Raw genomic sequence first — 19,614 nt, forward strand, 5'->3', positions numbered from 1 at the left:
TCCTTGTTTTTTTCTTTCGATGGTATTTAGGTCTGAACTAGTGCTTCACTGATATAAAGTGCTCTATCACTAAATTATATCTTTGGTCTTGTTTTTTGCTTTAAAAAAAGTTTATTTTTAAAAGATTTTCGCTGTATGTTTATAAATGTTTTGTTGGCACATATCCATATGCACCACATGAATGTTCTTATAGCAGTCACAGAAGGATGGTGAAGCCCCTGGAACCAGACACTTGTGAGTCACTGTATTGGTCATTGAGAACAGGTCCTCTACAAGAGCTGCTATCCCTCCTAAGCACTAACCCCTCTCTCCAGTCCCTAAATTTTAAATGTATTATTTTGAATGATGTGGCAGGGTAGTCAGGGCATGCACGTGATCTGGTCCAAAAATGGAGGTCAGAGCACAACTTTTGGGAGTTAGTTCTTTTCACCGTTGGGTTCCAGAGGTCAAGGTCCAGTTGTGGGATTTGGTGGCTAGTGCCTTTACTAGGCTGAAACATTTTAGCAGCCCAAGCCTCACCAGACTTTTTGTCCCCCTGCCTTTGTGTCTTGAGTAGCTGGGACTCTAGGCTCACGCCAACAGACTTACTCTGAAGCTCCTTACCTCCCAGTTCTCCTGCTGTAATCAGGCCCTCTTCAACTTGACCCTTGTTGGGTCGAAATCTAAGAGGAAGAAATGTACTTCTTTCAGAGGGCGTGGCCTATAGCTTTGGTGTTTTGGAGCCTGAAGCTGGGACAAATGCAAAACCTCATCAACTTCCTCCATCCCATGTCACACAGTACCAAGGAACCTCAAGGAGGGCACACTCTCTGCGCCAGGAAGGATCGGCCCGCGGGCCCTCCTGCTCTATACCTGAACACAGGGAGACATTTCAACACTGAGTAATCTGTGACTCCTCTAAATGGCATAGTCAAGGCAAGACAAGCTAAGCTTCATCATGGCAGTTTGGTGCTTGGTGACGTAGAGATTCCTTGCATTTGTCAGGACCTCTGAATGGGTGTTTAAAGACATAAACATTACTAGACAGGTACTGTCCAGGGGCCAAACCCGTGTGCCCATACATACCCCAGTCAACTAATATCCCAAGACACAAGCTCCACACTCACAGTAATGTAAAACCATTTAATTCTAAGTCAAATCACTTTCACAACAGTGAAAATCAGTGGCTGGTCAAGGTATGCGGCCTTACATGTTCCCATTGTCCTTGTCCATGAGGGTAGCAGAAAGGTGGAGGCTGAGGACACAGAAAACACAGAAGGGAAAGCTGCCTTGGCCATGGGATGAGTGGTGAGTCTGTAGAGGAATGGCCCATAAAGTCCAAGTTGGCTGTCTAGCCTCAGCTGCTGGCAGATGTATAGTCCTGTTATGTTACTATTCACAGGGGCACATGCCACCACAGCTGTGCTACTGCATGCCCTGGGATGATTCTGCTGCTACACACCTGGGTCATCCATTTCACCAGATTCCAAATGGTTTACTTCACTACTCACAATCCCTCTCTCATCTCCTTTGTGTTCATTGGCTTAAGTTTTCCCTCTACTACTTAGGGCCATGCTACACTGAGGGATACTACCAATTCTCTCTAGAACAGAGACACTCCAGGGGTCCCGTGACCAGGGATTTCCAAGCGACAAAGAATATTTAAAATCTGCCAGGCATACCATAAAGTTGGTGGCTTATTCTTACCAGCTAGAGTTGCCAAACCACCCTCCTACACAATACTCATACTGTATTCATTTCAACACTAACACTGGCGTTGGCAGGTGAGGATTGAGCAGTGAGGAGGAGGCTCTTTCACCATCCTCAAGGTCTAGGGTTCCATAGATCATACAGAGTCATCTAGAAAAATCACCAGGCAAGGCTTTCTCCCAGTTTGTTATTGCTGGGGCAGTGGGTGTTGGAGAAGTGAACAAAAGGGTCCATCTTGCTGCCCTGCTGAGGTCTCCAGGGAGAGGTGACATTTCTAAGAGGCCTGATGGGCAGAGCAAGAACCGTCTCAGCAGGTGACTATTCTCCTGCCTGTCACCACAATCCCACAATCAGATTCAGAGGAAACAGCTTATAAATTCAAGAACAAATCAACATGAGGAAGACTAAGGAATGACGACCACACTGTATCTCTGAGGTCCTTGTGTTATGTCACCAGGGAGGGGTTGCTTGCTCAGGAGCCTCGTGTATCCCTGGGCTCAGCACACATTCAAGGAGTTTTCACCATCAGATGGAGTCAGCGTCCTAGCCTTTTTTAAAAAGGACAATGGCTTCTGAGGGTAGTAGTGTTCTACATGCAGCTGGGCTGACCTGAGAAAGCCTCCAGTTTCTCTGGGCAAGTTCTGTGAGAGAATGACTCAGGCTTCTATAGCCTAGGGCAGGGGCAACCTGTCCTGCTATTCCTGTATCAGCCCTAAAGCAGAACAGTCAGTCTTGAATTCAGCAGAAGTTTAGAGAAGGCTGATGGGAAATTTGAGCCAAGTGACATCAGGGACAAGCTATACCAGGAAGCCAGCAGGTCATCCAAGCTGCTTTCTACGGTCAAGACACTGAACAAGGCCCAGGGCCAATCAAAAGCCAGAGTCTCTGGTAAGGTCATCAGCATTTTCAGTTTCTGCTGCTACAACCGACCTTCTTATGTCTTTGCTGAGGAAGGGGGAGGTGGGAGGAGCAGTACTGGGATGTGGAAGGGAGTCTCTCGGGATAGGGAGTGGAGGCCACTTACCAAGGAGTATGTAAAAAGATGAAAGTAAGTTTCTGTAAATACCATTTGGTTCATCCCTTCATTTTTGTAGTTTAAAGTTCTCGTTAAAGAAACTGTTTCTTTCTTCCCATCTCTTCCCTGTGTAGAGCTGGGACCTGCTGAGAAGGCTGGAGCAGAACTTCACACTGCCACCCATGAGAGGAGATTCAGCACAAGACCTGAGGTTATACAAGAGTGTTTACAGCAGTGGTGAAATTGGGGGTTCCTTTGGTTTTGAGTTCCAACTCCTTGATGTGTCTCTGACCCTTGATCCCAGGGTCAGGATTAAACAAATCAAACACAGGAGTGGGTGCGGCATATCACCAGTCCAGAGGCGCTGCTGTAGATGTTAACAGGGTCCTGTATTAGGCGATCAGGAGCCAGAACATGATCACCAGGGCGACAAACAGGAAGAGGCGTGACAGGAACTGCTCATCCACATACTGGGGTGTCCCAGGGACAGCTAGAGAAACAGGAGGAAGAGACTTTGTTAGAAGGCTATAGCTGTGCATGCTGCCCCTTGGGGCCAGAACCAGAGAGGACGAATCTTCATTTCTTTATATAACTCTTTATAATCCTGGTCAATAAAAAGACTCCCAAACTTCAAATAAAAGGAACCAAAACAAATATAAGCAAAATAGTACAATGAGGCTTTGATCTTCAAAAGAGCTGTCCTGCATATGCAAATGAGCCAGTGAACTATCAGGAGATACACAGGGAGCAGAGCCCCTCTGTCTTCCCTACACTGTGCCCCATGCATGGTACTCCTCAGTGGGTCTCTCTCTCTCTCTCTCTCTTTTTTTTTTTTTTTTTTTGGTTTTTCGAGACAGGGTTTCTCTGTGTAGCCCTGGTTTTCCTGGAACTCACTTTGTAGACCAGGCTGTCCTTGAACTCAGAAATCCAAAGGCGTGCTCAACCACACCCGGCTGGTAGGTCTCATTTTTTCAAGGCAGTATCAGAAGTAGAGTATAGGCCTTCTGAGACCATAAGGGCCCGAACATGAACACTGTTACTCTCCTGCCTCTCTGAACACTGCTCCAGATGGCTCTAAACCTATCTTGTATGCCTGCTCTTCCCAGAACCAGGGCCCAGAAATCACATGTCAAGGGAGAGGGGGAACTGAGTAAGTAAGAAGCTCTGCTTTTAGAAAAGCTAGTCAGAGTATTGTAAGGCAGGAAGGCAACTGAATCCACCTCTCAGCTGTGCAAACTGTACCGAGCATGACAAAGGAAAACTGATCAAGAGCGCGGCCTGGCTGTGGAATGAACTGGAGGAGATCCAGTCTGAAAGCTGGACCAGGGTGGAAAGCAGCAAGCTAGTCGGAAGTTCCTGCTGCTTCTACAGGAATCTGTCTTTCCTTTAAGGCAAATCACATCCTGTCTTTTGGGGTCCCCTTCCTCTGAGAAAACAATGTGTGAACTGCAGAGACATTCAAGATATGAAGCAGTACCTGAGTACATTGTGGGGTAGCATGTCATCCCCTCACAGTTGGTTGCTCTGATAAACTCATGCAGGCAGGCAACCAAGAGGTTTATTGCTCACTATGTCCAAGGAACTGGATGAAGCAGGGAAAGCTCTGATGACTTCTGAATGGGTTATCATACTCAGAGCACTGAGCTCCTGACCAGCCCTACACTACTCACTTCTGCTCTTCATACTGTACCCAGGCCCAAAAGGCTCCATTACTATAAGCAGGGCTGTGTCAGAGTGTAATGGAGTCTAAGCACACACCTTGCTGCTGTGCTGTACTCTGAATACAGTTTGTCTTGTTACAGATAAGAGGCTAAAAGGAGAAATGCAGATGACACATATAAACACAGTTCCCAAGGTCTGAAGTTTGGCATCAGTCCCATTTTGTGTTCTGAGAGATGCCAGGGAACAGGAGGTCCTAACATTTCACTCCTCCCTGATCCAAAATGGTCAAAGTGTGTGTGTGTGTGTGTGTGTGTGTGTGTGTAGGTCATGTGTAGGATTAAGCTTTTATTAGCTAAGTATTGTTTATAATTTTTAATTTATGGTCATAGGCTATGTCTTAGAATCACTACTTGCAGTGCAGGTGATGAGCCCCCCTGTTTGTAATAAAACAGAACGCATCCCTCGTGTACCTAATACATGGTAAGTGCTCAGATCACTGGATAAGTGTGGCAATCTGCAAAGAACTTAAGGGATTTTGGGAAGTCTATGCATGCAGTGATAATAATCTGCAACTTCTATATTGCTGAATTCTAAGCAGCTTTCTACCAGGATATATTCCTGATTTAAGGAAAGCGGGCTTACCTGGAGGAGGCCGTCCATCGTTTATGTTAAATGCTGTGGCAAATATCCCAAATGGAAATGCTCCAATTCCAAAAGACATCTGAAAGCCACCATCTCCAAATCCAAATCCTTGAAATCCCTGTGGAGAAGAAAAGCAATTAAGAAAAATAAGCAGATTTAATCACCATCTCTCAGTGTCTTACATCATAGCACAAATATGGTCCTCATGTTTCTTCTTGTCCCTCTGCCACAAACTAAGGCCTTGGCTCTTCTTCCCAGCCACACCACAAAGCAAAGGAACTCTGGAGGCACCTCTGACCTTCTACCTTTGGCGTATAGCTAAGGGGCTATAACTGGTCCAAAAAGATACAGCTCTGACCAAAAGCGAAAAACACTGCTCTCAGGTTTATATACAGTGTTAGATCATTTTCCAGGGTTCCATATTAGCCAGTAAAATTTTCTACATGTTATCTATAATACAAAGCTGGCCATCAGTCCCATGGCCAAATGCAAAGGAACATCATAATAGGATACAGACTATCTGCATACTATACAGACTATCTGCATACTATACAGACTATCTGCATACTATACAGCTAGAAAATTCATAATGAGAAGAAAGAAATTAAGGAACTATGTGCTCTCAATGTGCTTAGGGCACTAGCCATTGCAAACTGGAACGAGGAAGAGTCGGTCAGTCGCTGATTAATAAGCCAGATATTCCCTGAAATAAAGCCATCCAAAGAAAAATGAAAGAAAGAAAGAAATTAGGAGGAAGAAAGGAAACACACAAGCAAGCAAGCAAACTAGATTAGTAGCAGCTGCAGGTGCTTAGGATCCAGAGGAGGGCCTTCAGCCACCAGGGCCAAAGCCTCTGGCTTCCTGAGGTCTCTGATTTCTGTTGCTTGCTAATGCTGGTTGAGCAAGCAGAGCGTAAGAAGGTAAAGGGAGACTATCTAGCAGTCAAGAGCAGGACTTCAGTAGTACCCAGATTGGGTTTCGGTTCTGTTTGTGCCCCTGGACACTACACATATCTGTCTCTCAGCTATGCCCTCTGCATGGATTTATATGAAGCTTAAAGGAGATTGGGCACACAAAACTCTGTTTCTTTGTTATGAGACTGGGTTTCTCTGTGTAGCCCTGGCTGTCCTGGAATTCACTATGTAGACCATATTGGCCTTAAATTTAGCGATCCACCTGCCTCTGCCTCCTGAATGCTGGGGTCAAAGGTGTACATTACCACCACCTGGCAAAACTCTTACTATATAGTTCTACTATAATGTCATTCAAAACGTGCTTCCTATTGCTAGGTTATGATGACGTGAGATATGTGAAGTATAAAGGAAAGCAAAAGAATAAACAACAAAAAAGAAGCCAAGAGTGGTGGCACATGCTTATAGTTCAAGCACTTGAGAGCTGAGTTCAAGCCCCCTGCCCCCCTCCCCCTCCGCCAACATGGCTATAGGTGGAGATCCTTTCTCAAAAATAAAAGAATGGCCTAGAGAGATGGCTTAATAGTTAAGAGCATTTCTGGTTCTTTCAGAGACCAGAGCTCAGTTCCCAGCACCCATTCAGGCAGCTCACAATACTTGTAACTCCAGATTCGAGAGATTCTGGCTTCCACAGGGAATACCCACATATATACATAAATAAACGATGAAACAATAAAAAACTAGAATATGAACAAACACCCCTCTAAAACACAAGATTAAAAAGATAACACAACGACATTTTAAAGATACTTTGCTTTTAGCATATCATGAAATATACTCCCAAGTTAAATTTGAAAACAGTTAACCGAAGAGTGAGAGGGACATAAAATAAGAATATATAGCTGGAGCCATGACTCCATGATTAAGAGGACACTGTTCCTCAGAGGACCTGCGTTCAGTTCCCAGCACCACTTTGTGTAGCTCAGAACTGCCTTCCACTTAGGCTTCAATGGGGTATGATACCTCTAGCTTCTTACAATCATGCATAGCTGAGTTCACACACTGCAAACACACACACATAATTTCTAATAGAATTAAAAATAATGTATGGTATACAAATGAAGAGAACTGCAGAAATTAGCATATATTTGATTCAAGATTCTAACCGTTCAGTTAAATAAATTTCATTAATGTATATTTTTAAATTTTTTAATTAATTTGAAAGAGTTTCATATAGTCCAAACTGGCACTGAATTCACTTGGTAGCGGTTTGAATAAGAATGGGTGCTATAGGTTCATGTTTGAATGCTTCGTTTCCAGTTGGTGGAACGGTTTGGGAAGGATTAGGAGGTCTGGCCTTGCTGGAGAAGGTGTGTCACTGGGGGTAGGCTTTGAGGTTTCATAAGACTTGAGACATTTCCAGTTAGCTCTCTCTGTTTTCTGCTTGTAGATAAGGATATAAGCTAAAAGTTACTGCTCCAGCACCATGCCTGCCTATGTTCCTGGTCATGAGCTACATTCCCAGGCCTCATTAATAAGAAATTGCTACTTGAAAAAAGACTAATACTTTACTTAAATATGTACATACTTTGATCCAGTGATTCTAAGAATTTATCATAATGAAATAATTGTACTTCTGCACACAACTGTGAGTGTGTTTCAGACAGCAAAGGTAGTAGGTAAGTGACCTATAATACAATGGATGCTATTACATTAGGTCTGCACAACTCAACAGCCACCGTTAAATGTCATGACCATGGGCAACATTTTAAACTGCACTGTTGAAATTCTCCAATTCTCATGGGTACATTCCATGAAGCAGAGACCATTTGCTAGGCTAACTGTTAAATTACCACTGCTATAGTAATTACCTGAGCACATTAAGGAACGTGGTATTTGCAGAATAGATGAAAATTTAAGAATTACAAAATAAGAGCCACATACTGTAAAAAAGTAAAAAAAAAAAAAAAAAAAAAAAAAAAAAATTAAACAAGTCATGGTGGCCTAAGCATTACTAAAGAGAGCAAAAGGAAGTCTGAGGCAGGAAGATTATCTAGGCATGGAAGCCTATGTCTATAATATCAGCAGTAGAAGACTGAGGGAGGAAGATCATGAGTTCCAGATCAGCCTGGGATGCATAGTGAGACCCTATCTCAAAAACCCAAGAAATCAGGCTGGAAAGACAATCAGGCACTAAAGGGGCTGGGCGTGAAGCCTAACATGCTAAGTGTCATCTCCAGGGTCCATGCTGGAAGAGGAACTGACTCCCCACCATATACACACAGTAAAAAAGAATAAATTAAAACATATATGAAGTATGTAAGTGCATAATCAATAAACATACATGTATAAATTAATCACACACACACACACACACACACAGAGTAAAGGAAGATGAGAAGACAGGCCCAAATGCTCCCAGTGGCTATCACTGGATGAGTGGTTCTAGGATTTTTCCCTGCTTATCTTCTTTTTGAATTTTATAAATTTTCCTTTACTTAAAGGATGAGGGTTAAAACTGGAAGGTCAACAGGAAAGTTTCAAAGCCACAGGCACACTTCTAGAAGTGTTTCCTAGAATGTTCCTCACCCCTCTATTTTCTGGCTCTGGCCTCTGGCCTTGAGGACGAGGAGGAGTCTTCTCTCTGAAAAGAAACAAAGTAAGGCCATCACTAAACGTTGTTAGTTGTTCCCCTTGAGGACTGAGCAAGAGGTCACTCTCCTGTTCAACACACAAAACTGTGTTGGCTTAACAAAATTCTAACACCATTCTACCTCAAATCAGGAAAACCAGCTTGTTCTAAGAGAGCTATCAGATTGCACAGCCTACCTTGCAACAGAGATTTTGGTCCATGGTTATGAAAAATGGCCAGTTTTGCCTTCCTTAGGCCTGCATAATATGAGCTCATGGGTACCAGAAATCCTAAGCCAGACTAAAACCAAGGATAGTTTGTTTGATAGGGTTAAGGTTCAAGGTCTGTCTAATCTCCCTACTAATTTCAGTTTGGTCTCCATTATTCTTAGGCTAGTACCCCATGCTATCTATCTTACTTTTGCTGCTAGGCCTCAGACCCGCCCAATGGTGTGATGAATGTTTATTTCACATCAGGCATGAGGCAGGATGCAATCAGTACTGACACTGCGACAGTTTCCACTCTTGAGATGATGATGATTTCAAGAGAGATACAAGTAGTCACAATATAGGGTGGAAAGATCACCTGTGGGGGGTAGGGGTGGAGGGGTGTACTCTAAGGCTTTCATAAAATAAGGGCAGGAATCAAGAAAAGGCTGCAGGATGCAGGGTGTAGACTGAGTAGGACGAGGGAGAGTACTTCGGCCCTCAGAGCAAACACAAGTGTGACAGAAAACACTCTTTAGGAGAAGTTCTGTCTGTCTAATAGACAGGAGTTATGGAGTCAGGTGAAATGCCAGACAGTGAGACATTGTTCTGGAAAGGTCCAGGTGCCAGGTCAAAAGGGCATCTTCATTTCTGAAATCCCGTCCCCACAAAGCCATCAGATTTCCAATTCCCTCCCTCTCTAGACTCCTATTCATAGGTGCAGCAAACCCAGTCCTTGGGCACACTCCTGCTTCCCAGGCTGCAGGAAGTGCTTTCACAATACTGCACAACTGTTTGCCTGCTGGCAGACAACACTGAGCACCTACTGAAGATGGGCCAGCAAGTGGGAGCCTGGCTCTTCTACTCTCAGGCCCCACCCTTCCCAGGTGACTCTCATCTCCATCAAAATCAGGCAGCCATTAACAAACACCAAGCTAAAAGTAGGGTTAGAGGGCTAAGTAGATGTGAATAACAGCCCATCCAAGTGGGGATATGGGTATCAGATAAAGCAAGTCTTTACCTGGGATCCTGCTGTCCAGTGCTGCCTCTGCCATAGAGGGGGATGACCTTGTCCCGGCTGATGCCAGCTTTGCAGACTGGACACACTTGTCTGTTAGGTCTAGTCTCCAACCACTACAAGTGAGAGAAAAACACAAGAATGAACCAAAGCTGCCCTGCCATTAGTCAAGTGCAGCATCTGACTGTGAAGCCACAGTCCTTAGTGTGGGAAACACCAACTGGAGTAGCCTGAGCTGGGAACATTTAGGAACCATAATCTAATGTCTGTTTGTAGCATTGAAAAATATTTACTGGGAATAAAATAAAAATTGCCTTTAAATACCAGTAATTAAACAGGCTTCTTTCTCTGTTACTCTCCAGGGAGAGTAAGAAGGAGCTACAAGCCTGAGGCCTCCTGGCAGGCTCCTGGTATGAACAGAACCTTACTTTCAGGATCAATCAAATTATCCATTATCTTATTTTTCTTTCTGTGATTTCTCAGTTTTCTTAAAATACATATCTTGTTTTTTAATTATGTATATGTTAGTGGAGGGAGAGGGTATATGCAAACAAATACATGTGCCTCAGAGGCTGGAGGAGGAAACTAGAGCTGGAGTCATAGGTGGTGTGAACATGGGTACTGCGAACTGAACTTGGGTCCCTTTGGAAGAGCAGTACATGCTAAGCTGTACCTCCATCCCCAATTTCTCATTTTTATATCATATTCCCCTAAAACGGTATAACCTGACATCAATACCTAGATGTGATCATCATTTTTGGGTCACTTGATATTGTGTTAAGGGATAGAGTTTGCTGATTACCTAAACTTTCTTTTTAAAGTGTTATACTGTATTTTTTTTTGTTTTCTTTTTGAAGCAGAGTCTCACGTATCTGAAGATGATGCTGAACTCTTAATCCTCACGTCCTTTGCTTCCTAAGTACAAGGACTACAGAAGTATGCCACCACACCTAACTTGTGACCTCTTTTTGGGCACTCGAGGGTTTCTGATGTATATTTTCTCAACCTTTACTTATTTCTAGTACTAGGGATTAAACTCAGAGCCTTGCACATCATCAGTATACATACTATGAATGAACTATGACCCAGCCCCTCTATATTATTTTTGGATGTAAACTGAATCTCTAGTATGAAGATAAAAAGTATACTAAATGAATATGAGCCAAAGACTTCAGAGATACGGAAATAGCAGCATTTCATGACTTTATATCCTACATTCCCTAGCTGCCAATAGCTCTAAAACCTAAATTACATCATCTCCTGAAGCTCACACTAATACGTTCTGCTAAGTCTATTCTTTCAAGTTCATGTGAGTTAGACTGCTCATTCCTAGTTCCTTCTTCTCTCTCTAGGAGGAAACAGAGCAGTCTAGTCCCTGTCCTCCCCCCAGCACCCTCTAAGCCACCACCAGTGTGATGCTGCTGTACTTCTGGCACCCATGGAAATGCTACCTGGCTGTGACTGGTCACATCCAGTTGCCAACGCCAGGCTCAGTTCTTAGTGAACACTAGCTAGGCATCAGAATAAATTAAAACAAGACTTCCCTCCTCTGCAAAAGCTACCTCTCCTCACCAAACCCAAGACCTTTTAGAAAAGAGGTGCACCGACATGAAAGGAGCTACCTTTGTATTTCTTCAAGATTTATGTTTATCTTGGTGTGTGTGTGTGTGTGCACACTCACAAGTGTTGGAGTCCCTGGAGCTAGAGTTACAGGTGTTAGGAACTGAAATTGACCCTTTGCAAAAGCAGCAAACATTCCTAACCTCTGAGCTGTCTCTCTAGCCCAGAAGTTATCTAGTTATCTTTTATAAACAGATACAAACAAGAAAATGATCTAATAGGTGAGGATGTGACTTAGTTAACAGATCAACTGCTTAACAAGCAAGACATCCTAGGTTTCCAGCATTACACGAAGCAGGCATTTTGATGCACACCTATAACCCCAGCACTTTGAGGAAGGAGGATTTCAAGGTCATCTTCAACTACATAGTGAGTTTGAGGATATAGCTTGGGATACACTTGATCTTGTCTTGAAACAAACAAAAAAACAAAACAAAAAGGGAGCTAACATTATCAAGTCCAATCCATCTGTAAATGGTCATCTAAGCCCATATGGCTATTATTGGCAGAACCAGGACTAATTCAGACATGAAAAGACCTCTTTATTACATCAAATATCGGTCAGCGGGCATGTATAAAAAAGGGCAACTGAGCCCAGAAGCAAGGGAGATTGCAGTTTCTGACAGTAGTCCCCTGAGAGAAGGGCTGTCTTGTGCAACTCTAGCTGATGAAAGACAAAGCAAAATGAAGTACATCTTACCTGATGTAAACACGGCCAACTACAGAGTCCCCAGGGCGGCCAATCATCAGGAAGGAAAGCGGGAAGGAGAAAAATGCTTTCATTAGCAGAAACACTCCACGAGTAGGGAAGGGACATCAGAAGGGGGGAACAGGAGTACTGCAACCCCAGTGAGGCTTCACACCAATCAGGGGCATCACGTATAGAAAAAGGTTCGGAGGCACATATCCGTAATCCTGTACTTGGGAGGCAGGGGCAGAAGAGGATCAGGAGTTCAAGGTCATCCTCAACTACACAGTGAGACTGTTTACAGCCTAGGCTATAGAAGACCCTGTCTTAAAACAACAAAATGAAAGAACAAAACAGACAAGAAAAAGCTAAACCCGCAGGAAAAACAAGAGAATAGAGAGACATGACTCCAGTCTTCAGCCTGAACCCCCTAAAACAAACAAACAAACAAACAAACAAACAAGCCAACCAAGCACAGCTTATCCATAGGTTAATCTTTCAGATATTATAGGTTCTGAAGGAATCTGATATACGTCAAATAATCTGCATGAAAAGTCGGCATTGTCATGTAACACATGACAATATAAAAGCACACACACACACACACACACACACACACACACACACACACACAATATGCACTGTATCAGATGGGTTCACAGCCTCCTCAGGCTCACAAGTGATATATGGATTTTCTATTATTTCAAATCCAATTTAACAAATTGCTCTCCTAGCAGGAAGTGGTTTGAAAGGCCAGGCCTATTCAAAACATCTTTGTAATGGGACAGACAGAGAAGCTACCCGGGAAAGGCTACCTCCACCTTATAGAGCTGCTGCCTAACACTACTTCCTTTTTTTTCTTTTTAAATTAATTAATTAATTTATTTAAATACAGGGTTTTACCATAAGCCCAAACTGGCTTCAGACTCCTAATCCTCTACCTCAGGCTTCAGGGTATTACGTTTATTTGTTTATTTTACGGGCATGAGTGTTTCTTACATGTATGTCTATGGACCACATATTGCCCACGGAAGCCATAGGTTGTTGTAGTCCCTGGAACTAGAGTTACAGATAGTTCTAAGCTACTATTGTGGGTTCTAAGGATCAAACCTGGGTCCGCTGGAAGAGCAAGTAGTGCTCCTAACCATTAAGTTACCTCCTTAGCTTCCTTTTGGGTGCTAGGATTACAGATGGAACCATACCCCTGGTTCCAGTGTCTTGTTTTTCAAAGGAGGAAGCCAAGGTTCAGAAACATGTAACTTACATCAGGACTGAAAACTCTCTACTGTCTTTTCAATATCTACTGCTACATTAAAAACATGGCATTATGGGGAGGGTATGGGGGATTTTTGGGATAGCATTGGAAATGTAATTGAGGAAAAGATGCAATAAAAAATAGTTTTATACGTAAAAAAAACAAAACAAAAACAAAAACATGGCATTAGAGCACTAAAGGAAAAGTATTCAATCCCAGATTTTTAGTATTTCTTTGCTTTCTTATTAAGAAAGTCAACAAAAATCTACTACAACTTACTATGTGGCAGTCATGGCACCTCTCACACATCGTGTGTCTTTTCCAAATGAATAAAACCATGGTGGCTCATGCCTTTAATCCCAGCACTCGGGAGGCAGAGGCAGGCGGATTTCTGAGTTCGAGGCCAGCCTGGTCTACAAAGTGAATGACAGGACAGCCAGGGCTACACAGAGAAACCCTGTCTCGAAAAACCAAAGCAAACAAAAACAACAAAACTAAAACAAACAAACAAACAAACAAACAAAAAACCTCATGGCCTAAGGAGACAGTGATTCTTGCAATCCCTGAACAAGGCTAGCTTCACACACAAATGAAGGGTCTCTCTTTTTCTTTTTCTTTTTTTTTTTGGTTTGGTTTTTTGAAACAGGATTTCTCTGTGTAGCTCTGGCTGTCCTGGAATTCACTCTGTAGACCAGGCTGGCCTCAAACTCAGAAATCCACCTGCCTCTGCCTCTGCCTCTCCCTCCCGAGTGCTGGGATTATAATAAGGTGTGCACCACCACCACCCGGCAATGCAGGGTCTTAAATACAGGAAATGCTCAAATCTGAACCCAGCACTGAGCTTCTGGGGCCACTGTGACCTCTCTAGAGGGCATCTCAAATAACAACAGGACTCCACTAGAGCTCACTCAAATGCTGTAGGTTAAAAATCTAAGTGAATAAATGACCTTCAGGACCAGCCTTAGGACTGTAATAAAGGCAGGATTCCAGAGGCAGAGGCAAGAAAAGTGTTGAAATTTTAAGGTCAGCATGGTCTACATAGTGACCCTGTCTCAAAACCCAAACAAACAAAAATAATGATGAAGATTCCTCCCTATGAAGCAATTACTATGTGTCAGAGTGGCTGAGTTGATTTTTACTTTTTCTTGTCACTGGATGGCACCAGGAGGCATAACCATCTCTATGGAACAGAGGAAGCTGACATGCAGAGAAGAAATGGATTTGTTAAAGACACGCTGCAGTCAGACACACACTGCTTTAAACCTGTTCTTTTCAGTATCACTCTGCCTCTCTTAGTTCCGTCACTTTCGTTTATACAAAACAACAATTAGTGCCAAAAAATCTCAAAATCAAAAACCTTTGTTTAGTCTATTAATTCATCAATAAATTTACTTTTTATATTGCTGAGAATTTAAACTCTCTCAAATACCACTTTCTTCACCATATTCCTACGCAAAAATATTAATGGGGTCTATGTTCCCTGGGTTTGATAATCTGGCCCATCCCTCCACAGCTATTCTTGTTTCCTAACATCCCATCCAGGGGTTTGTTTTTGTCGAGAGGGGGATTCACATGAGCTGACACCATACATGCCCATCTCTAGAAACCACCTGCTCTGGGGTGGCATGGGCCCTGGACTTTATTAGACATCATCTCTCCACGACTCCACATCCACCTAAGTTCTCAGAGACAGCAGGGGTTTCTGTAGGCACTGAGACTAGAACACTGACCTTGCTGCTTCATTTCACAACATACATATAGAATACAGAACAATTACAATCAAAGCCAGCACACATGATATGTGGTAATTTAACATGCTCACTATTTGGGGCCATTTAATAGAAATAAGTCTGTAAAATAAGACAGAAGTTAAGATGTACACTCCCTGTCTAAGGTCATCCACTAGGGAAGTGGCAGAGTCAAGATCTGAGAAGACAAAGTCTGGCTCCACAGTCCTTGCTCAAAACCACCATGCAATCCTGTCTGTAGACTCAGCACAGCAAGCGAGCCTTGCTCAAGTGGCAGTACACGCTCACAAAATGGCCTTACTTCTGGCGAGATGGGAAGCTGGCCAGGGTAAAATCAGGATTTGTCCAAGGTTACCCAGACCTTCAGCAGTAGAGCTAGGATGGAAACTGAGGCTTCTGGTCCCTTGGGTCTGAGAGCATCAGGAATCAAAATGAGTGAGACATCTATCCCAAACATCTTCTGTCCAAAGTGAAACATCTGCCTAGGGTCATGGGCTTTCAAACTTGGTAGGGTGTCCAGAGAGATAGCAGGAAGGGTACTCACCAGAAGAGGTGGCCACACAGGCTGATGACAGCGTCCTTGGCTGTGTCCAGGCATATGTTGCACTCGAAGGTGCTGTCCTGCCCTCCACTCTCACCAGTGCCATTGCTGCTGCCACTGGGCCCCCCTGCATTGGAATTCTCAGTGGATGCAGAGGTCGAAGGCCCTTTACTTGCCATGGCTGCTTGCCAGCAAAGCTTCCAGGGAAGATTCTCAAGACAATCCTGGAAGGCAGAAAGCACGTGATTGTCCATTGCTGCAGCCTACTTCCCTCAACTTCCAAGCCAATACCTCCATCTTCTCTCAGCTATAAACTCTAACTATGATTTCCCAGAGGGCGGCAGGGACAGAAGCTCATGCACTCCTCATGAGTTGCTCATGGAAATGGCCCAAGAACACATCTCATAAAACACAAACTGCAAAAATGCAGAGCAACCTCTAGAAAGTTCTCAACACAGCTTTCCCATTTATATTTATATTTCCTGGATTAACCACAGCAGGTAATACGTGTTATTCTCCATTAAATATTAAATTAAACTGCCAAGGTATCTTATTTTTTTCTTTTCTTTTTTTGTTTTTTTGAGACAGGGTTTCTCTGTGTAACCCTGGCTGTCCTGGAACTCACTTTGTAGACCAGGCTGGCCTCAAACTCAGAAACCTACCTGCCTCTGCCTCCCAAGTGCTGGGATTAAAGGCGTGCGCCACCACCACCCGGCCAAGCTATCTTTTAATTTTGGACAATTTATGTTGACTAGGAGAACAGAATCTACTCAAGACTATGACTGGTATATGGCAGAATATAAAGAAATTCCCGTGACTGGGAAAGATTGGGAAGCTTGAAGCAGCCGATGATGGTCTTTGGTACTTTCTGCCAGCTGGATACCACTTACCTTATTTTGTCTAAATATATCAACACACTTTAAAAGGAATTTATGCCAGTGAAGGAAAAGTTGTCCCTCCCACACATCCCAACGTCATCTGGCACACTCATGCTCTAGGCAGCCCGGGTCACTTCAGGAACACTGAGTTGGCTGGCTGAGTGATTAGTGTGTGTTTAAGACCGGGACTCGTGGTACACTATTTGTATTCAAATCACCACATCACCATAGCTAAGGCTGGTCACCAACTGCCAGTGAAAAACATATCATTATTGACCACTACTTCCAAATCAAAGAAAGCAAGCAAAGACAAAGAGACCCATACAAGGCATACCCAGGAATTCTGAGTGCACAATAAGAGCCTGTCAGGAGCTTCATATGGTTACCCTCATTAGTTCAGGAATTAGAAGCAGAAATACTGGGTGGCTACCATAGAGACCTAAAGCTGCCCAGCCTCCAGCCTGCTAGGAAACACACTTTTCCTGGCCATGCTTTTCTCAGGTATAAAATGAGGACTCACCACTGGGGTATCAGATCACCTTGACTTCAGCTTCCAAATAAAAAAAGATCAAGTCCCCACAGCTGGTTTTCTCAGACCAAGAAGCCTTCCGCTGTACCTTCACAGCTTGGGGCTCATGAGCAACTCTCACTACAACTGCAGCTTAGCGACTTGGGCAGGGAGAGAGGCCAGGTCTCCGCCACTTTTTCACTCAGTTACATCATTTTACGTGATGTCCCAGAAGGGCAGCTGGTTGCTGATGGTAGCAGTGTCTTGCTAGCCTCAGTTCCAAGACCTTCTTCATGGTCTAGAGCTTCCTCCTTTTCCTCTTTATAACCTTGTGTGTTTGTGTGTGTGTGTTTATTTTACTAGGGAGTAAATGTAGGCCCTTACAATGCTAGTTCAACACTAAGCACTCCATCGCTATACACATCCACAAGCCCCAGTGCTTCCTTGTTGGAAAAACAAATGCCTTCTGAGATCTACTTCATTTTATGTGTACTACTAACGCTCATCTATTTTGTTTAACATTGGCAGAATTACTGTTAATTTTGTTGGGTTATAATCTTATTATGTAACTTTAAGTCAGGCCAACTCTGGGCCAATCAATGAGAGACTTAATCAAAAAACAAGGCAGACCACTCCAGAGGAAGGATAGTCACATACTTATATATGCACACGCATAAACAGAGATTTTTTTTTTTTAATTAAACAATAGGATATTTGGAATTTACTTTAAAATATTCCAGAATAAGGCTAGGGGGATGGTTCAGTCAGTAAAATGCTTCTTGTTTAAATGTGAAGATCTAAACCTGGGTTCCCAGCACCCACATGATGTAGACCAGGCCAGCCTCAAACTCATAGACCCACCTGCTTCTGCCTCCTCAGTGCTGGGATTAAAGGTATATATCACCATGTCCTGATGTGTCACATTTTTAATATACTGCTTTTGAAATCAGGCCAGTATAGCAGTACCTATAATGTCTACATTTCCCTCAATCCTGAAAAGCTCTAAATTCAAATTTGACGCTAATACTGACTGACCATGGTTTAAATTTCTTTTCTCTGCAACGGGGATGTAGCTCAGTTTGCAGAGAGTCTGCCAAGCATGCATAAAACAACTGGATTTTCAGCACCACTTAAAATCAGGCACAGTGGTATATACCTATAATCTCAAAACTTAAAAGGTAGAAGCAGGCCGGGCAGTGGTGGCTCATGCCTGTAATCCCAGCACTTGGGAGGCAGAGGCAGGAGGATTTCTAAGTTCGAGGTCAGCCTGGTCTACAGAGTGAGTTCCAGGACAGCCAGGGCTACACAGAGAAACCCTGTCTCGAAAAACAAAAAAAAACAAAAAAAGAGGTAGAAGCAGGAGGATCTGAATGAAGTTCAAGGGCATTCTTGGCTACATGTAAATCTGAGGTCAACCCAGGTTATATAAACTAACTAATTTCGTTTATCCCCTGAAAAGTAAGCACAGGGCTACCCAGATCAGTGATCTAGAGCAAACCAATGTGGGAGGGGCTATTGCCACATACGCAATACTTACAATCAACCCATCCTACCCGATCCAACAAGGCTCTGCATGGCTCATGCTACCACTCACAGGCATGTTGCAAAAACTGGGGTAAAGAGAGGTGTTAAGGTAGGAATAGTCAGGAGACAGCAAAAGGCCAGCTGAGAGTTTGCAGGGTATAACAGCCATGCAGCGACCCAAATACTGGGACATGACAACTCTGAACATACCACACCACTCTTATCCTGATTCCCTTCTCCAGGCCTCATCCCAGTAGGTGCTCAGATAACTGCTGAATGAGTGAGTGCAAGTGTGCATGACTGGTTATGGTCGACTGCCAGGCTGCCTGCTCACAAACCCCTTTGCAATTCTGGGTTCCAAAGCCATATACTCATCTATGAAGCCTCTTCTCTACCTCCTCCCTAACCCCATGTGCAAAGAGAGATGAGTAGCATCACTTTGGGGCTACCTGCTAAGCACCTATAGAGCAAAAAAATGTAGCCACAGCCTCATGGGTCTTGTAGGACTAGGACAGTGGCCAGATAATATAGGTCCTGGTTGACTCGGACACTAGACTTTTACCTAGAATAAAAAGAAAACAGGGCCTGACCCTTGCTGAGCTGCTAAAATCAATCTTGGTCCTTACAGAGCCTATAGACTCTGATCTTACCAATACAGCAACCTCACTGTGGCTGGTCTGGAACTTCTGGTAATCATTCTACTTCACTTCCTCAGTGCTGGGACTAAAGGCATGTACCACTGTACCCAGCCATTCTTTTTTTAAAGATTTATTTGTTATTATAAATAAGTACACTGTAGCTGTCTTCAGACACACCAGAAGAGAGCATCAGATCTCATTACTGATGGTTGTGAGCCACCATATGGTTGCTGGGATTTGAATTCAGGACCTTTAGAAGAACAGTCAGTGTTCTTACCCACTGAGCCATCTCTCCAGCCCGTACCCAGCCATTCTTTATTCTTCACCTGAAGCATACTGCAGGTTCAAATCTTTTACTGCTTCTGATCCTCACTCCATTTTACAGATAAGAGCATCAGGCCAGGGAAGTTAAAGGACTTGCCTAAAGCCCGGCTACCAC

General features: G+C 43.5%; 1 protein-coding gene across 3 annotated transcripts in view; it reads right to left on the bottom strand.

Annotated features, from left to right (window-relative positions):
* Positions 1 to 1,107: 1,107 nt before the first annotated feature.
* Positions 1,108 to 19,614, bottom strand: part of Rnf185 (ring finger protein 185) — a 32,063-nt gene continuing 13,556 nt past the window's right edge. For 2 of the 3 annotated variants that reach the window (XM_021177646.1, XM_021177645.2), the window contains 6 exons: positions 15,631 to 15,851; positions 12,096 to 12,114; positions 9,779 to 9,891; positions 8,509 to 8,563; positions 5,009 to 5,126; positions 1,108 to 3,194 (listed from right to left, as the gene is read on the bottom strand). In XM_021177646.1, the coding sequence (XP_021033305.1) occupies positions 3,097 to 3,194; positions 5,009 to 5,126; positions 8,509 to 8,563; positions 9,779 to 9,891; positions 12,096 to 12,114; positions 15,631 to 15,806 (579 nt within the window). In that variant the 5' untranslated portion in view covers positions 15,807 to 15,851 and the 3' untranslated portion in view covers positions 1,108 to 3,096. The remainder of the gene's footprint in view (positions 3,195 to 5,008; positions 5,127 to 8,508; positions 8,564 to 9,778; positions 9,892 to 12,095; positions 12,115 to 15,630; positions 15,852 to 19,614) is intronic. The other variant, XM_021177649.1, reaches the window with a different exon arrangement.

This window comes from Mus caroli, chromosome 11, assembly GCF_900094665.2.
Source record: "Mus caroli chromosome 11, CAROLI_EIJ_v1.1, whole genome shotgun sequence".
Taxonomy (NCBI): domain Eukaryota; kingdom Metazoa; phylum Chordata; class Mammalia; order Rodentia; family Muridae; genus Mus; species Mus caroli.